Here is a 17899-nt window from a genome sequence, read left to right as displayed (position 1 = left end):
AGCAGCGGCAGCAGGAGGAAGCTGACTCTCTGTTCCGCTGGGCTCAAAGATTAAACTTCCACTGAGTTAATGGTCAAAACATGTTTGTCTTCCAGGTCAGTCCTGCACAGTCACCGTGAACACGCACACACCTCCGCCTGTGTATGTTAAAGGCAGAACTTGCAGTCTTTTCTCACCTCTATCAAAATTGCAGTTTTGGTTCTATTTGGTTTCCAGATATCTGTCTGAGATTTCTGCCTCCACCCCAACAGACTGGAGGCAAGTAGAACTTCGTTTTCACTGCAGCACAAAAAAAGACATTTGGTATAGTTTTCTCTTCTCAAGCAGTATCCTGGATACTCTGGTTATTTCACCAGATTTCATTTCGATTAATTCTCCTAAACATATGTATTCATAAATGATTCATTCAAATGTCATGGCTAATCTGGATGTTTTCTGTTATTGACTCCATTCTAAGTAAAAACTCTGGCTATGAGCAAACCAGCCATGGTGAAAGTCGACGGGATCACACTTTCCCTCATTCTGATGTTTTGACGTGAACAACTGAAGCTCCTGTAGAACTTTATACACCAGACTGCTGCCACGTGATTGGCTGAGGGGATAATTGCATGAATAAGCAGATGCACAGGTGTTCCCATGTATAAACAGATATATACAGTCACGTTGACAGAGTAAGGCAGCTTCAAACACTGTCCTGCTGGTGAAGCACTGCATCATTAATGACCGGCAGAGGACGCTGAGCTGCAGGTGAAAGAAGTAGAAACAAGTAATCATTTCCACAGAGCAGCGACTGAGAGGTGCGTCAAGTTAACGAGAGTTTAGCCAAAGCAATACCGGAAGTACACAATTTTTAAGAATAAAAGCACTACACTTTAACAACATTAACCATAACCATTCCAAGTTGTCTGACATGTAATTTGTATATAACTGTATAATGTTATCAGTTGTGCTTAAGCGTTAATGGCTGTAATTAGCTTATAAAAGCAGCAGGGAAATAAATTAGTGTTAAGTAAGTGGGACTCACTGAAACTAATGGTAACAAATTGTTATGAATGATTTTGTTATGTAATTACAATTTTGTAACCAAAACTAACGTAAACACACTATGGGTACAATTTGAATTCATAGCAAATATTTAATCAAATCACATTTCTCACTTGTATTTGTATTGTATATTACTATTATTATTAAAGTTACTATAGTTTTTTCTCTCCATTTCTACCTTTCTGAAAGTTACATTAGTGCCCATTCAGCGCATCTCACTTTACCTATGTTCAGGGTTAGATCAGGTCTTTTATTTTGAAAGGATTAATCGGAATATGAATGTTACTGTTATGGCTTGGTTTGTCTCGGCTCGGCTCGGCTGTCCGGGCTGAGTTCAGTAGTTTGTGGAATATTTAGTTAACTAGAGGAGGACGGCTGCAAATGGCAATGAGCTTGTGTTTGGACAGTTTTCTGAATAACTTCCTGAACAAAAGCAGCGACCTGATCCGCGAGGGCGGAAGAGAATGCACCGGGGCTGTTGTTAATTTAAAGTCACGTCGGGACAAAAAGGAAGACAACGAGTCGAGTAGCAGATCCGGTGGCTGTTATCATTCACCACCGTCCGACTTGAGGTTTTCCACTAAGCTGGTTGTGTTTCAGTAAAAGCTGTATCCCGACTGACATAAAGGCGTCATACTGGAAGAAATAAGCCGAATGCGTCCTTTGATATCTCACGGTAAGTGCTGCAGAGAAGCCCCAATGCTGCTCTTTCGAAGGCTGGCTCACCACGCCAAACTCCATTGGAAATCTTTCCATTTATAGACTTATTTTGTCCCGTCTCGTAGAACATGGGAGTAAATGGGACAGGGGTTGATACGAAACACTGTTCACGTTGTTCTAGATATAACTTTTCAATCAGCACAGGTTTGCTTAAAAACGTGTTTTTCTACCGGGTTTTCGTGGGATTCACACAATTACCCCAATTATACACATTTGTAAGCAGTAACGTCAAGAAAATGTAAACGTCTAAGTGTACAGAAAATGAAAACTGCTTGGTAAATTATATGTATTTTATATATTATATGGCATATGCCTGTAAACGAGCTGATTTTAATTTATTTTATTCTTAACTGAAAGAGCAAAGCTTTTTGTTTGGTAAATTACTAGAGTGAGCTTAAATGTTGCCATTAAACAATTAAAGTGAAGTATCAGGGTCTCTAAGCAGATTTGTTGCAAAGCTTCCTTACTTCCACATGGATTGTTAAACTAAGTTAAACTTCACATACATAGCTGAGCTACCTTGTGAAAAGGTGTTAGAGGACCTCACTGGACCAGGTCCTGATACAAAACTACGCCACTTGAACTTGTCAAATCTTAACTAGAGTGTTCCAGACAAGCCAGGGACTCGAAAACCTTTTGTTCTATTTGTGAAAATGTAAAAATAGGAATATAAATGCTTTTTAATACAGCCACAGAGACATGTCCTTTTGTGGCCAGAAATTCATTGAAGTCCATGTTTCTCCATTTTGTTTTTTTTATATCACATGAAGATCTCCTCTTTCTCACTTCAACACAGAAGTAAAAAAAACAAAACTTATATTAAGCTTTTGATAAACAATCACACATCTTAATAGATTTAAATTGGTTGATTTACTCATCAGATTCTTCTTTCCTCTAAGTGGCCACGTTCAGCCTGTCACTGATTCTTGTCTTCGCTGAAGCCGTCACTGTGGCCTGTGTTTGACCATATTTCAGCCGTTAGTGCACTTGTTCTTCATTGCTACATATGTCTATACATGAAGGCATTTTAATGAAAAGCTTTCTGTCAATATTTATCCTCACAATTATCATCATTTCTTTTGAAAAATCGTTCAATTGATCTCATTTAGTTTCTCCATTAACTTCTGCCATCATTTCAGACCCTGCTCTTCTCACGTTGTCCTCACTGTGTTTCTGCCCTTACTGATAACCCAGTCTGCCCTCCTTATATGATCCTCATTACCCGGTTATCCAGAGTTTATACTGTAGCCTATAGTCATCTGCCACACAGTATATTTTTTTGCTCCTAGTCATAGCATTGCTGCCCTTTTTGTTTTTCAGTTTATAATCTAGTCCAGATGTGACAAGTCAAGTATACTTGTTTTTGATCTTGACCTGGATGTGTAGATTTGAAAAAGCAGTGAAATCACAATTTTGTTTGTTTTCAAAAATATAATAAAATCTGAAACTGTTTAAAGAGTCTCTGGCTTGTCTGGGCTATCCAGTCCAGATTTGACAAGTTTAAGTGTAGTGGTTTTTCATCTTGACCTGGTCCAATGTGGTGTAGATGTGGAAAAAGCAAGGAAATGGCCCTCTCCTGCTTTCATAATAAAATAAGGTTTTCAAAAAATTCAAAGTGGGTTTCAAACGTTGTTAAGGCTTTAATTACAAGATGTAACACCACTACACAATAGTGAATCAGTCGCTTAGCATTGGAAGTTATTGGTACATAGCCAATGTTAATAGCTCTGTATGTGGTGAATCAGAAGCGATCTTAAGCGTCGTCTCAGATGAAGCTTTGGCAGGTTGGGTCGTTGCTGAGAAACCAATCAAATTAACATTTGATCAGTTCTGGAAATAAGCACCTTTTTATTAGCTGTGAATGAGTGAATATACTACATCTATATCTGTAGATTGTTGCCTTTACATTGGGATAACGATGGGATTTTGACTCAATATGGAAACTCTTACAAACTTTGAATGTGAACAAAGTATTCTAAATACATTTGTTTATACTCACTTTTTCCATTGTATTATAATGATGTTTTGCTTCGTGCTCTCTTCCGTTGCCCCATCCTTGTCCTTTTGGGAAGTCAAAGGTCAACAACACACCAGCACCAGCTGTCATCTTTTTCTCTCAGTTTTGGCTTTTGGAAAAGAATGACTAAAGCCTGATGGTTGGGGTCTGTGATTTTTTTCTGGCCAAATCCTAAATTTCCAATTACAGCAATTAAAAAAAGAAAAGAGTAAAAAGCAGCAAATTCAAAATTGTTATTGGTACATTTTCTGTCATTTGATTAATAAATGAATAGGATGATTAACCAGTTATTTATATATTATAAAAAATGAGCGAGTGTCGGGCAGTTTTCTTCAACTGAAGGCTAATGTAGCTGGATCTTAAAACAATTCCCGCTGCTGCTTCACACAAGCTTTCCACAGGCACATCGTTGAGAGGCTTTTATTGTGAAGTAGCCAAAGGCATGCAATTTTTTTTGTAGCTGCTTGACAAAAATCATCTGTGGTTTGCAGGTGAGAGGCTTTTATTGCGAAGCAGGAAAATGAATGATACTTTGCTGTGTTTTTATTCAATAAAAAATGGTCTACACAACAAGACTTGGTCACATTGGGTTCTAGTAGGGAGGAATGGGACTAAAAGAAAAAACACCGAGTTGTTTAGTTGAAGCGCTGCAGTTAAAAACTTAGAGAGAATATGAACACACCTCTAAATATGCTGCTGAACCTCCTCTCTGTGCAGGTTTCCATGTGATGGTGTGAGGATGGGACAGGGTGGTGCTGTTAGTGACTGCAGCCCTGGAGGCTGATGAACCTGCTCCATCGGCCAGTCAGGATGCACATAGCTTCAGTGGGTGTCAGCAAGTTCTGCTTCCTGTTTTCCCTCGCATTCTGCGGCCTCCTGCTTCTGCTCCTCCCGGCCCTCCAGCCTCCAGCTCGCCAGGTGGACCTGCCTCAGCCCCGACCCCAAATCAGACCTACAACGTCGCACCACACCAGGGTTCCAGCAGTGTCCGTCCACGCTGGCGAAACTGATTTGTCCACAGGGCTGAATGGGAGCTCAGTGGGCCAGGGGGGATCCACAGAGACTGAAGTTACCAGGAATGATAAGAGTGAGGTGGGCTCCAAAAAAAGCCAAGAAAGAGGGGCTCCCCCTGGAGGAAAGATTGGTGGTGGACTTTCAGGGTCTAAGTCCCATGACCCGTTAGAGTTGAAGGACATTTTTATTGCTGTGAAGACTACCAGGAAGTACCACAAGTCCAGACTGGAGCTCCTGATTCAGACCTGGGTTTCCCAAGCAAAAGAACAGGTGAGCAGGGCTGGAGTTATTGATTGTTGTGGATGTAGTGTTAACTGGGCTAGACTGTCCTGGAGGCCTGATCATTGTTATAATACAACGGTTACACAAAGTGACTCAAATAGTGACCCGATTTTAATTAAGTAATTCATAATTTTATCAAACAAAACACCAATATTAGTTTTATTATTAATCAAGATTCTTCAGATTTTATTTTAGATACTGTATCAGAAATACTCCAGAACATTCCGTCTGTTTCACACCAGTGACACTAAACATACAGAGTCATAGGATCATGTTTCAGCTGGTGTCCATGTAGAGTGTCATTCAAATGCTCCTCAGGTCAGAGTCATCCATCTTGGTTTTCACAAAAACTGTATGACCTGGATGGATGAGTGCATGCCGTTGTAAAATCAATGACTCACAGATTCACTATGTACAGTGGTTAGCACTGTCGCCTCACAGCAAAAAGGTTCTTGGTTAGAACCCAGAGCCTGGGGCCTTTCTGTGTTTCTATGTTCCCCCTGTGCCTGCATGAGTTCTCTTTGAGTACTCCGGCTTCCTCCCACGGTCCAAAGGTTAATTGGTGATTCTAAAATACCTGTAGGTGTGAATGTGAGCGTTGTTTGTCTCTATACTGTATGTCATCCCTGTGATAGACTGGCAACCTGTCCAGGGTGTACCTTGCCCAAAATCAGCCCCCCCCCGCCACAACCCTATAGATTGAGTGGTAGAATCCCTGCTTCACTATCTGCTCTACATTACATTCATTTAGCAGACACATTTATCCAAAGTGACTCACTTACAGACACAAGAAGTATATGTCAAAATCTGGAAGTGCAACCTTCCAAGATAAGCATTTGCTTTCAGCCAGGAGGAGTTAGAACATGTGATTTGGACGTAGCGGTAGTTGCTATTGCTAATAACATGACATCCTTTGGGTTGATTGTTGTGACAGTGTTATGTTGCGGTCTTTCTCCTCATCGCTTTCTGTTTCCCTTTACTTTAACCTGAACCAAGCCTTAGTCCTGACCCCAACCCACCCATCTTCTACAATGAATAACCTCAACACAGTCTGACCACAGACTTGAGCCTCACTAGTTATCTGACCATAACATAACGCAGCTCACAGCGCCATGGTAAACACTAGTGAAGAGGACACAGGGCAACAGAAGGCTGGTGACCAATAACCATCAGCGTGCATGTCCCCTTCTCAAATGAGGTTTGTGAAAGTGCTGCTGGCACATGTTGTGATACTGCTGCATGTTTTGCAGACTGCAGTGGTGGAAAAAGCAGAGTGACTCTTCTTTTAGTGTGGAACACACACACACACACACACTGACTGTTGTATTGGTCCCAAAGTTTTAGAACACCTCAATTTTTCCAGTTGAACTTTATTTAATCTAAAATTTGGACTCATGCAGCTGCCAAACTCACTCGTGAAGTTCTTTCTACAATGGAAAACATTGTTCAGAAAGTTGGTCCCAACTCTGTTCCCCACTAATGTGTGTCACTTGCAGGTTGCTTTGCTTTCAGTCCATCCTACACCAGCTCTGTGGGGTTCAGGTCGTCATTGTCTAATGTTGTGGCTCATTATCTCGGGGTAGGATGAACCAGTCTGTCTTCCTCTGCTACTTGTCTTGTTCTTACTGTTCTGACAGTAATATACAGTCCTACTTCCTGCAGTACGGTGTTTGTCCTGATAATGCATCAGAGAGTGTAGTGACACAGTTTGTTCCAACACTGTCTCTGTACAGACAGAAGGTTGTAGGAGCTGTTCGCATTAACTGTCGAGGCTTCATTTACCTCCACTGCTGCAGGAAAGTTCACCAACTTCTTCATCCATAAAAAAAGTTGCTTTCAATGAACTTATGCTTCTGAAATTTCAATAAAAACGGGACAAATGGGGATGTCCTCTGATCAAAGAGCTGAACCATCCATTATAACTGTGAGGGTGTTGTCCATGAACTAAAAGTCCTCTATAATAACTGATGAGTTGTGATCATTAAAGCTGTCAGCTGCATACTGACACGGGGACGTAACGTTCGGAGCCGTGGATCCACCAGTGTTTAATTGGATTTGGGTACAGTGGTGACGTGTGTGCTAATAGCTTTGGCTCCTGCCTGGGTGCACCCTGCATATCTTGTTCAGATAATTTTCAGGGTGTTGCCTTGTCACCACCAGAGATTCCAAACTGATGCGGTTAAAGTTTGTCCTCACTGACATTTACAGGAACCACAGGATGTTTAGAAGAAAATAAATGTTGTTACTCACAGTCCCCTCCCTCAGCTCAAGTTGTTTATCGGGGTTATCCTACACTTTACATTGCTCTGCATTCTGGATAAGACCCTATACTTAAAATCCAAGTGAGTGTTCCATCGGTGCAGTGTTTGCCCGGGTCTCTGGGGGGGGGGATTTCACAGCAACCTGAAACTGGAAGACCTGAGCTGAAACACTTTGCTATGCCCCACTCACCATCATACACACCCATCACTTATTCCAGCTCCGACTCTTCCAATATGACAGTTTTAACTCCAGCTCCATGACAAGTGAGCAAAGTCTGTACGCAGATGAAGACCACATGCTAAAGTTCAAAACTTCTGTTTCCAAGGTCAAGAATGGACTGTGAGCTCAGCCTTAAAGTCTTTAAAGTGTGTAATTTATCAAAACAAGTGCATATACAAAACAACTTTTGTGCACACCAGCACAGACGTTTCCACTTGTTCTGTTTCATTATAAGCCTTAAATCAGACTGAACTGCCATTTTGAGGTGGCTCCAGCAAACATTTTTCACAACAGACTCAAGCTGTAGGGTCGAGCTACAGAGGGGAGTACTAAAAAAAAATGGTAAAAGTGCAAATTTTCCTACAAGGAAGGCAGAAGGAATGTTAGGTCTGATCACGCCAGTATTTTTAACAGCAAAATACCCCACCAGAATCTATTCGTGTCAATAGAATCACCACAATCGCCACATTTGAGATGATGTTTGAATTATGACTCACAATTTGTACCATTAACCAACTGCAGACTGCCTTTCCACTGCTGGCCTTTGAGTAAATGTAGAGAGCACCATTGCTTTTATATAACCCCACTCTCCTGGAGTATATTCTGCTCCATGTCCTTGTCTCCAGTCAGTGAATGTGTTCCCTTGAAATAACTCACTGTCTAGTTAACAACTGTGAGCTCCACCAAGCACCCTCTTTGTCAATCACATTGGTCAGGTCCAGGTTCTATATTAATACTGTGAAAGTATCAAAGCCTCAGTCCATAGAGAAATGCACACAGCCTGTATTCAGAAACTGAGCCTTAAAACCAGCCGTCAGGACTTGTGGAACTTTGTGATGTCACAACAAAGCAGTCACCGCCCTCAGCCATGCCCCAAGCCCCGCCCACCTGGACCCAGCCTTGCAGGATTTGGTTTCTCTGAGTGTTTTACCTGAAATCTGCTATATTTTATAGGATCACTCAGAAAACAGTCAGCCAATCAGAGGAGAGGCTCAGAGCTTCCTCTCTTCTGATTGGCTAATTTGAGCTCCAGAGAGAAACCTGAGAGAGGAGATGTAAAACTACACTGAGATGGTTTTTGGTTCTTAAAACCACAATTATATCTTCTTGTGGATCAATGCTTCAAATAAAACACAGAAGAGGAAAATATGAAGCTTTAATGCAACATGCAAGATTAATGAAGTCATACAGTGTCCTGTGGCATTGTCCAAGAGTGTTTAAGGCTTTCACTGTTCTGTTCCATTACATCTGTGTGGCTTTATACTGTATATACAGAAGGGTTTCCATTAATCCACTAATATGGTGCACCTGAGGATCAGCCTTTACAGATGCCACACATTGAAATTTAGTTTTGCAATTGACTAGACCTGTAGAATGGAGAGGTTTTACATAAATGAATGTAGAGTTGACAACAGAATAATGGACAAAATGGACAAGTGGATTGTCCTCAGCAATTTGTAAAGTGTCATTAATATTGAGTCAAAGTGATATAGCCTATTTTCATGCTAAACAAGTTCCAGTTCAGGTTGTGTCCCCAGCTTGGCTTGTACTGTCTCTGAGTCCAGGTCTGGGAGTCTGGTCTGTGTTACTTGTCAGCCCTAACCAACCATTAACTCTTTTGCTGTCTTATTTTACTGCTTTCAGGTCAGTAAAGTCTGCCCACCCTGTGTTAACAGCTCCTTGTAAAATTAAAAGCTGCTCTTACTAATTTGTATTTAGTGTAAATGTGTCAGCTCTTCCACTGTAATAGTCCTGTATGGAGAAGATATCTTCACATAAAGACACAGGCGATGGTTATTTATTAGAAGGCCAAGGTCAACGACCCCTTCGACCCTGTGGCTCATTAGATGGTGTGTGAAAGTTACAGGCTGCCTGCAGGGCTTTGAGGAGGCTGAGCAGGCCTGTCTCTCTGCCTGCTAAACACTGTATATCACAAACTGTCCATTCAGAGGTCAGTGGAAAACAGCTTCACTGTCAGAAGCTGTCATATAAACTGTGATCTGGGAATAATCTGTTTTAAAGCTGTTTTTTTTTTTATAAAGCTGTGACTGATGCTGTCATGTCTGACTGTTCACATGTTGTAGCTCTTGTATAATAAGAGCTGGGGTGATGTAATATGGCAGCAATGAAGCTGTGAAACACATCCAAGTCCCTTACATAAAGCAGTTAACGTTATCCCCCCTTGCAGGGCATTTCATGTCTTAGTGGGCAAAAACAGATATGCATTAAAATGCTGCAAGGGACTGCATTGATGGAGGAGTAGGGGGTGGAGGGTGTTGTTTCAGATTCCTGTGAGACATGAAATATGACCCAGAAAGTGCAGTTTGAATAACGGATCCATGACTTTGAATGTTTATCAAGCCCCAAAACACTGCAGAGAGATTTATTATACTGTGAGCCTGGGTTTGATCTCCTCTGGAAATGAATCATTGCAACAATAATTCTATCATTCACTTTGAAGGCTGTGAGGTAAACAGTAGACATGCAGCATTTATGTTACATATCAATCCATCAGGAATGTGTGCTTGCATGTATTTGATTTTTCTTGTTGGATGGTTTTGTTATGTGACAAGAGAGAGAAAAAAACCTTTATTTCAGCAGACATATCGACTTTTCAAACACAAGTGTAACTAATAACATAATTAACTACTATATTAAAGGTCCATATAGTATAAAGGTAGATGTCCATGTGTTGTTTGATTATAGATCAGGTCTAGGTTCTGTATTAATACTGTGAAAGTATCAAAGCCTCAGTCCACAGAGAAATGCACACAGCCTGTATTCAGAAACTGAGCCTTAAAACCAGCCGTCAGGACTTCTGGAACTTTGTGATGTCACAACAAAGCAGTCACTGGTCTCAGCCACGCCACAAGCCCCACCCACCTGGACCCACCATCCAACCTTGCAGGATTTGGTTTCTCTGAGTGTTTACCTGAAATCTGCTATATTTTTTATTTTTATAGAGAGAAGCCTGAGAGAGGAGATGTAAAACTACACTGAGATGGTTTTTGGTTCTTCAAATCACAAATATATCTTCTTATGGATCAATGCTTCAAATAAAACACAGGAGAAGAGGAAGATATGGAGCTTTAACTTAGACTTGAAATAAAAAGGAAAGATGAACAGAAGCAGTTGTATATACTTGAATATTTTATTTCAGTAAAATTCTAACTGAGTCCCTCACTCATTGTGGTAAAAATGTGTTCAATTTACACATTGAGTGCTCTTCATCTACTTCTTTTATTTCAGCTGTATCTGGCACTGTTGTGTATTTGTGTGTCGGTGTTTGCTCTGTCTTTTTACAAGAGAAAACAAAGGAGCACTTCATCGTGCCCTAGTAGAAGAGCATGAATAAATATGTGTGTGTGTGTGACCTTGCACCAACAGTGTGTCTCTGTATGTTTCAGACCTACATGTTCACTGACGGTGAGGACAAAGAGCTGCGAATGAGAACAGGTAAGATGGCCGACTGCTCTCATTGGAAACACACAATCAAAGAATTAACAGCACTGTTTCGCAACAATGTGGAATAGAAAAGAGATCGGTCATGTATGTGCAAAAAGCATAAAAAAACATTTTTTTATTATTCTAATAACTCTGAGATTGCAGCACTTTGGTTCATTTATGTTCGTAAGAATAATGTGCAACCAGCAAAGTATACAGGTGTAGGTGCAGTAATATACTGTAGACAACAGCATGGAACTGAACTGTCCTCTGCCCTTTCTTTCACAGGAGCCAACATCATCAACACTAACTGCTCAGCAGCTCACACTCGTCAGGCTCTGTGCTGCAAGATGTCGGTGGAGTACGACAAATTCATCGAGTCTCAGAAAAAGTGAGTGAGACGTGACCTGCGTCTGATCTGAAAACAGTCAACAATTAATTAACCAGAGATATTCTAGGAGCTGACACAATTACACCTTTTTACATACAGACTAATGTACAATTCTGACTGTGCATACCTGTGTGTGTGTGTGTGTATTACAGGTGGTTCTGTCATGTGGACGATGATAACTACGTGATTCTGCCCAGCCTGCTGCAGATGCTCTCCTCCTACCACCACAGCCAGGATGTGTACCTGGGCCGGCCCAGTCTGGATCACCCTATAGAAGCTGCAGAGAGAGTCAAGAGTGACGGATCAGTCAGTCAACTTACAACATATCAAAATTTCCTGGCTCCAGTCATTGACAAATATATCAGCAAGCACTAGAGTGTCCCTTCAGGAACCTGGTTAATAAATGTTTGTTTTTTTTAACACATCAAACAGCCCCTGATCTGCCTGTTTTTGTCTCATTCCAGGTGTCTGTTAAGTTCTGGTTTGCCACAGGTGGAGCAGGGTTCTGTATCAGCAGAGGTCTGGCTCTGAAAATGAGCCCATGGGCCAGGTAGGTCATGGATTCTCCCGGTCTTTGAACTACAGTAATTCAAGTTATCTGAGCTTCTGAGGCCAGAGTACTCACACTCTGCACTTGACTTTTTTTCACTTTGCTCGCACTTTGCTGCATTTTGTGGTAGAAAACCAATATTTTTATGTCCAGTAAGAACAATGTAAATCTGAATAGCTAAAGAATGATAAAAATCTATTCAGATAACCCTCAGAGAATGTGGCTGGAGTTGCTGTAGGCAGCTAGTCCAGGCACAGTCAGGAACTAATAGAGTTTGGGCTGTTACGCTGAAAACACACTTTGATGTCTCGCGGTTTCAGTTTGGGGAATTTCATCAGCACGGCGGAGAAGATCCGACTCCCAGACGACTGCACCATCGGCTACATCATCGAGGCGCTGCTGGAGGTCACCCTAACACACACACACCTCTTCCATTCTCACCTGGAGAACCTGCAGAAGCTGCCCACTGACTCTGTGCTGGAGCAGGTATGTGTGTGTGAGCTTATGTGTGTTTTGCAGAGGTGGAAGCAGGTCACACGTGTGCAAGTCCCAAGTTACTGTGATGCAAATCAAGCGAGACAAGTCGAGTCATTGCTCAGGTCAAGCAAGTCTGATGATCAGCCCCAGTTTCCACATTTAAATCAGTGAAAAGACAGAGGTCATTTTATTTTCAACATTATTGAAAAAGTGTTGCAGCTGCTTACACCTTATAAATCTTGTTGATATTCGACATTTAGTGTCTGCAGTATAGTGAGACGTGAAAGACATTTTCCAGTTAAAACATGCTAACTTAAAAATATTATTAAATGCTGTACAATAAAAAACAGTAAACTGAATACTGGCACTTTCACATGAAAACATCGGTCTCATATTAGCATCCAAATGTTTTGGTTGTGTCTTTGCTATCTGCAGTGAAGTCAGAACAAGTATGTTGTCCGTTTGCTCTGCCACAGGTGACTCTCAGCTATGGAGGCTTTGAGAACAGAAGGAATGTGGTCAGCATTGTTGGAGGCTTTTCACTGGCTGAAGACCCGACAAGGTAAACACATCGGTAACAAAACAAGTTCATGTGTACTTATTGCTCCTCCACACACTGCAGGATCAAATGGCTCTTTTCAACATTTATTATCACAGACGGTTCAGACTGTGGTCACACTGGTACACTAAGCCAAATATGGCCTTTTATTAAAAATGAATTAATAATAATAATATAGTAATAACTTTTTCTTTATTTAGCACTTTTCATGCACAGGATGTAGCTCCAAGTGTTTTGACAAATATAAAAGAGAAAGGCAGTTAAAACAGGGAAAACATTTAAGACAAAAACATTTTTTTAAAAAACAAAGAAAAAAACTCTATCCTCTGTTCACTGAGTCCACCTCTAATATTTCTTGGTAGGGTGTTCCACAATTTAGGTGCATAGTGGGTGAAGGGCTTCCCCAGTTTTATTTTGGGGAACATTTGGAACATTTAGAAGCTGTAGATGATCTAAGGGTTCATTTAGGGACATAGAACGACAGACAATCAGTGATGTAAGAAGGTGCCAATCCATTAAGAGCTTTGTATACAAGTAACAAGTAGTAGTCCTTTTACTAAAATCATTTCTGAAAGATACAGGGAGCCAATGTAGTGCAGCCAGTACAGCAGTAATCTGCTCTCTCCTCCTTGTTTTCTTTAAAAGTCAAGCAGCAGATTCTGAATTAGCTGTAGTTTCTCAATTTACTTTTTCTGAAGACCAGTAAAAAGAGTGTTACAGTTTCCAATCTACCTGAAATAAAAGCATGGATAAGCTTCATAGCATCTTGTTGAGTTAAAAACAGGTGCACTCTGGCAATATTTCTTAGGTGGAGTTCAACCTCTTGTAGCATGCATATCAGCAGTGGTCTGATCACAGCCGTGTGATCACAGCTTATATTAATGGTAATGTGGCACTATATTTGTATTATATTTGTAAGAGCTATTTATCACATATCTTATGTCTGTTTGCCTATGTGCACTATATGACCAGTATCTGGACATCTGAACATGTCATCTGCTCTTCTCCATATTTTGGAACCTGGCTACAGGGATATGCTCCATTTTAGGGCTGAAAAAAATCTTATCGCGAGTGGATATGAGTCATGATTTCAGTTGGAAAGGTCTTTTTTGGATTTCACTTTCACTGAAAAAAAAAATATAAAGATGCGATTTTTGTTGAGGCTTGAACCAAACACACATGTTCCTTTACATGTGGAGATTATGATTGTAGGATGGGGCTTCTCAGTAGCATCATAACGCTTCATTTATGGTCTGTTGTGACACATTTTACCTTTTATCAAAAAGTAGTGCAGCTCCTGTGATTTGGATATTGCACTTGGCCATATTGTGATTTCAATAATATTTCAGTTAATTGTTTAGTGGCCCTACTCCATTTCATCCTTAGGAGCATTTGTGAGTCAGCCCCTGGTAAGACCTGGAGTACAGTCGTTCCATTTCATCCCAAAGGTGCTGGATGGAGTTGAGATCAGGGCTGTCTGCAGACCAGTTACACTTTGCACACCAAACTGGGAAAACTGTGTTGTACTGTGCTGGAGCATTAGGAATCGCCTGCATAGAGAAAACAGGTCCAGACCAAAAGAGATGTGTCCACATAGGTTTGGTCATATACTCTACTTGAAGTGTGTAGTGTGGAGCAGTACAACGAAGCAACTGGTGATGAAATCCTGATTGGCACATCTTTGAAACATGAGATGCGATATGATATTACATGACATTATTGTGGCGCACACTGAACACTTGCTCTTTTCCCTGACTCTTGTCTCTTTTCGTCCCGCAGGTTTAAGACAGTCCACTGCCTCCTGTATCCAGATACTGACTGGTGTCCAAGGCGCAAACCTCGCCACAAAAACTGAAAGCCCCTGTGTTTTTCTCCTGCAGCACTGACACCTGCTGAGCCTTTATCCCACTGCCTCACTCTGCCATGTCTAGGTCAAGCTACGTGAAGTGTCTGCCTTTATCCAAAGCAGCCTCACCTCATGCTTCATGCTTTCTTACACCTCTCAGATAGAACTGATCTTACTCATTAAGTGAACCCCTAATGGGTGGAGCCAAAGAACACAGCATGAAAGTGGGTGAAGCTCAATCGACTGGAGCTACATTTTTCCCAGTATAAATGAGCTTTTGAGAGTGTAGGCATTTTTCCATTAATTCTTGATTAGTTGAGATTTTTCCTCAGTTGCCAGTGTGACATGGCACTAAATGCTACACTTTCTATGAGCAGTCATTGCTATAGAGAAGACTCTGAGCTGTGAAATAATGCTATGTTATGTCATTCAGATCATTTTCCCAGTGGGAAACAGCAGTCACATCAGCCTACTAGCTGAATTACTTAACTGTGTTTACACAGTGTTACTCTGAGACAGGCGACAGGTGTTTAATAATGTGAGATTTTGCCGTTCATGTTGACAAGGTGTAAATGAAGCATTAGAGAATATTCAGAACACTTTGCTCTTGCAGTCAGGAACCAACTCTAAAAAAGACTAGTTTCTTCGTTGATCCCAAACCTAGAAGGAAACCGATTGAAGCTGCTGACTTGAATCCACAGGTTCTACAGAGTTCAACCTTCAGGTCCACTACACTATTAGTTGTGTAGCAGCAGAATCTGGAGCTCACTGTGACTGGAGGTTTGGTATCTCAGAGCTCTTTGGGACTGACAGTTCACTTCTCTCCTGAAGTTATGTAAGTTATACAGATAGTTTTTTTTTTTTTACCACTGATTCCACCATTACAATTTAATGCCCATCCGAGTGCAAGCATTCGGATGGCCAGTCACCTTTTACAGTATACAGAAAAAATGAATAGAATTATTATTTCACTTCATATATAGTACCTCAGCACATTTTGCTACTTGATTGGTAAGTAAAACCACAGTGGATGGACCCAAGAATCCCAAGTGATCAATGTAGTATTAGGGAAGTAGGGAAGACTGAAGTGAATTAGTTATGGGTCACTGTAATCATCCGTTCTCTCCATATTGGCCATGATGCAATACTTTTATAAAGCAAGTTAAAGCCTTCAGCAGGCTGACGTGGACAAATCAAGAGGGTATTTTTAATCTGGCAGTTGTAGGTTTACTGAAGGAGATTGCTCATGGAAACAAACCTACATGGGACTACTATGGTTTGACTTTACCAGCAGAGTATCAAACTGTGCAGGTTATTGAGCAAGGCCATAGAAGTAGCAACCCTATCCTGTGGTTCTGCACGATGATGAAGGAACCATCTTATGCTCTGAAGTATGACACTTACATTATCTTAACCAATGAGAAAAAATTGTTCAAATGACTAAACTCGATGCTCCTTCAAATAAATGGAGAACCACTTCAGGCAAAGGCTACAGTATGTGAAGGACCCACAGTATTATCATAACCCTGAGTGGCCTCCTCACCAGCAAACCACTGACTAATGTTTAGAAGTTCATTTCATCTCCTTGTTCTGTTGCTGTTGACCTGAGAGCCCAAAGTCAACGTAAAATCACGGTAGTTTCTTTGTGATGAGGTACTTTTAAAGAGCTGATCAAGATGTATTGATGTTTTAACATGAACTGAACTGACGCTTGATATGATCAGATGAGAAATGAAATTATGTTTGAGCAGTTGACAGAGTTTTTATGCTGTGTGGGTGCATTTATTTCAGTCTGTTGTAATTGTTCAGACGCCCTCTCGCCCTCAGCCATTCTGCTCGTATTAGCCTTTTTCTCACAGGCCCATGTTGACAGTTTTGCACTTCTCTGATCGTGTCATTTCCTTTATGTTACTGACTGTAATTACACATTACAGTGTTGGTGTGAATATGAGTTTATGTCTTTTTTTGTTGGTTTGTTTGCTCTTGCATATCCTGCTTTTTCATAGGTTGTAGTTGTAGCTCTAAATATTCTTCTTAAAGGCAGAGCAGGTTGTTGGTTGGAGTTACGAAGCAGTCAGACCAAAAATAAAATGTCCACACACTCAACGCAACCAAGCAGCTTCTCGCCCTCTATGCTGCTTGTATTCTTTCACCTTGCAGTTTGAAGAACAAGAATATAAACAAATCATTTACCTGAATGAGAGTGAATCAATTTTGGTCTGACCGCACCTTTTGACTTAAGTGGGTGGAGCCAAAAAACATGTCAATGGCATTGCCCATGAAATTTGATATGCAGGGTCCTTAGAGGATGGTTTCTAATCATTTTGGTGATCCGACCTTTTTTTCAGCACTACCATGAGTTCAAAATCTCCCTGTGGTTCATGATAATATCATAAAAGTGGCTGGATGTCCCTGCCTGTCAGAATAAAACTATAATTGAATGGTCTGATATTTCTCCTCTCTAGAAGACGCCCCTCAGGATTGATCGTAATAAGAGATACACCAGCTAATTTGCTGACCCCCCCCCCCCAACATGCTCATGAGAAAATGGAGAAAGGAAGCCATTACTTTAGTTCCACACCTCTGTTCCTTCTTATATTCCCTGGCTCCACCCACTCAGGTTACACAAGCCCTGTCAGTATTTCTGCCTGTCAAAAGTATTTGTGTAAGTATTTGCACACAAGACTAAAATCCAAACTCCAGAGCTTGTGTCTCACTGCAGGTCAGTGGGCGAGACTGAGGGAGAGAAGTGCTTTTGTAAACTGTTTACCACTGATGTATTATGTTGTTCCAGGAATAAAACTTTCTGCATTCTTAAGTGTTTTACTGTTTCATTGTAAAGTTGCCGCCATATTGGCATCGTTGATGCTTGCATCTGTTTTCTTTGGGTCACAGAACAGAACAACACATCACTACTGCAGCATGTCATTGCACAGTTAATGACTTCATGTGTAACTGGAATGAAATATCTGTCAGATTTATAGGAGTTAGTTCAACGCCTCCTCCTTGGAACTCCCTGTGTAATCAGATAAACCCCGTAACGCTGATGAGCTCACTGCGCTAACACTGGTATA

General features: G+C 41.0%; 1 protein-coding gene across 1 annotated transcript; it reads left to right on the top strand.

Annotated features, from left to right (window-relative positions):
• Positions 1 to 1359: 1359 nt before the first annotated feature.
• Positions 1360 to 17628, top strand: rfng (RFNG O-fucosylpeptide 3-beta-N-acetylglucosaminyltransferase). Its single transcript, XM_022766064.1, has 9 exons — positions 1360 to 1720; positions 4499 to 5065; positions 10966 to 11014; positions 11291 to 11393; positions 11546 to 11699; positions 11858 to 11943; positions 12264 to 12429; positions 12897 to 12982; positions 14759 to 17628. The coding sequence occupies exons 2-9, from the start codon at positions 4565 to 4567 to the stop codon at positions 14832 to 14834; spliced, it is 1221 nt and encodes a 406-aa protein (XP_022621785.1). The 5' UTR covers positions 1360 to 1720; positions 4499 to 4564; the 3' UTR covers positions 14835 to 17628.
• The last annotated feature ends 271 nt before the right edge of the window (positions 17629 to 17899 follow it).

This window comes from Seriola dumerili, unplaced genomic scaffold (genome assembly GCF_002260705.1).
Source record: "Seriola dumerili isolate Sdu_G_001 unplaced genomic scaffold, Sdu_1.0 BDQW01000807.1, whole genome shotgun sequence".
NCBI lineage: Eukaryota > Metazoa > Chordata > Actinopteri > Carangiformes > Carangidae > Seriola > Seriola dumerili.
The sequence above is the reverse complement of the archived record's forward strand: the minus strand, read 5'-3'. Positions and strand labels throughout refer to the sequence as shown.

Bases quoted from the DNA above. Each gene is read 5' to 3' on its own strand.
- rfng (XM_022766064.1), top strand. From the start codon at position 4,565: ATGAACCTGCTCCATCGGCCAGTCAGGATGCACATAGCTTCAGTGGGT. The intron at 11,015-11,290 runs GTAAGATGGCCG...TTTCTTTCACAG, and splicing joins AGAGCTGCGAATGAGAACAG to GAGCCAACATCATCAACACT. The intron at 11,700-11,857 runs GTCAGTCAACTT...GTCTCATTCCAG, and splicing joins GAGTCAAGAGTGACGGATCA to GTGTCTGTTAAGTTCTGGTT.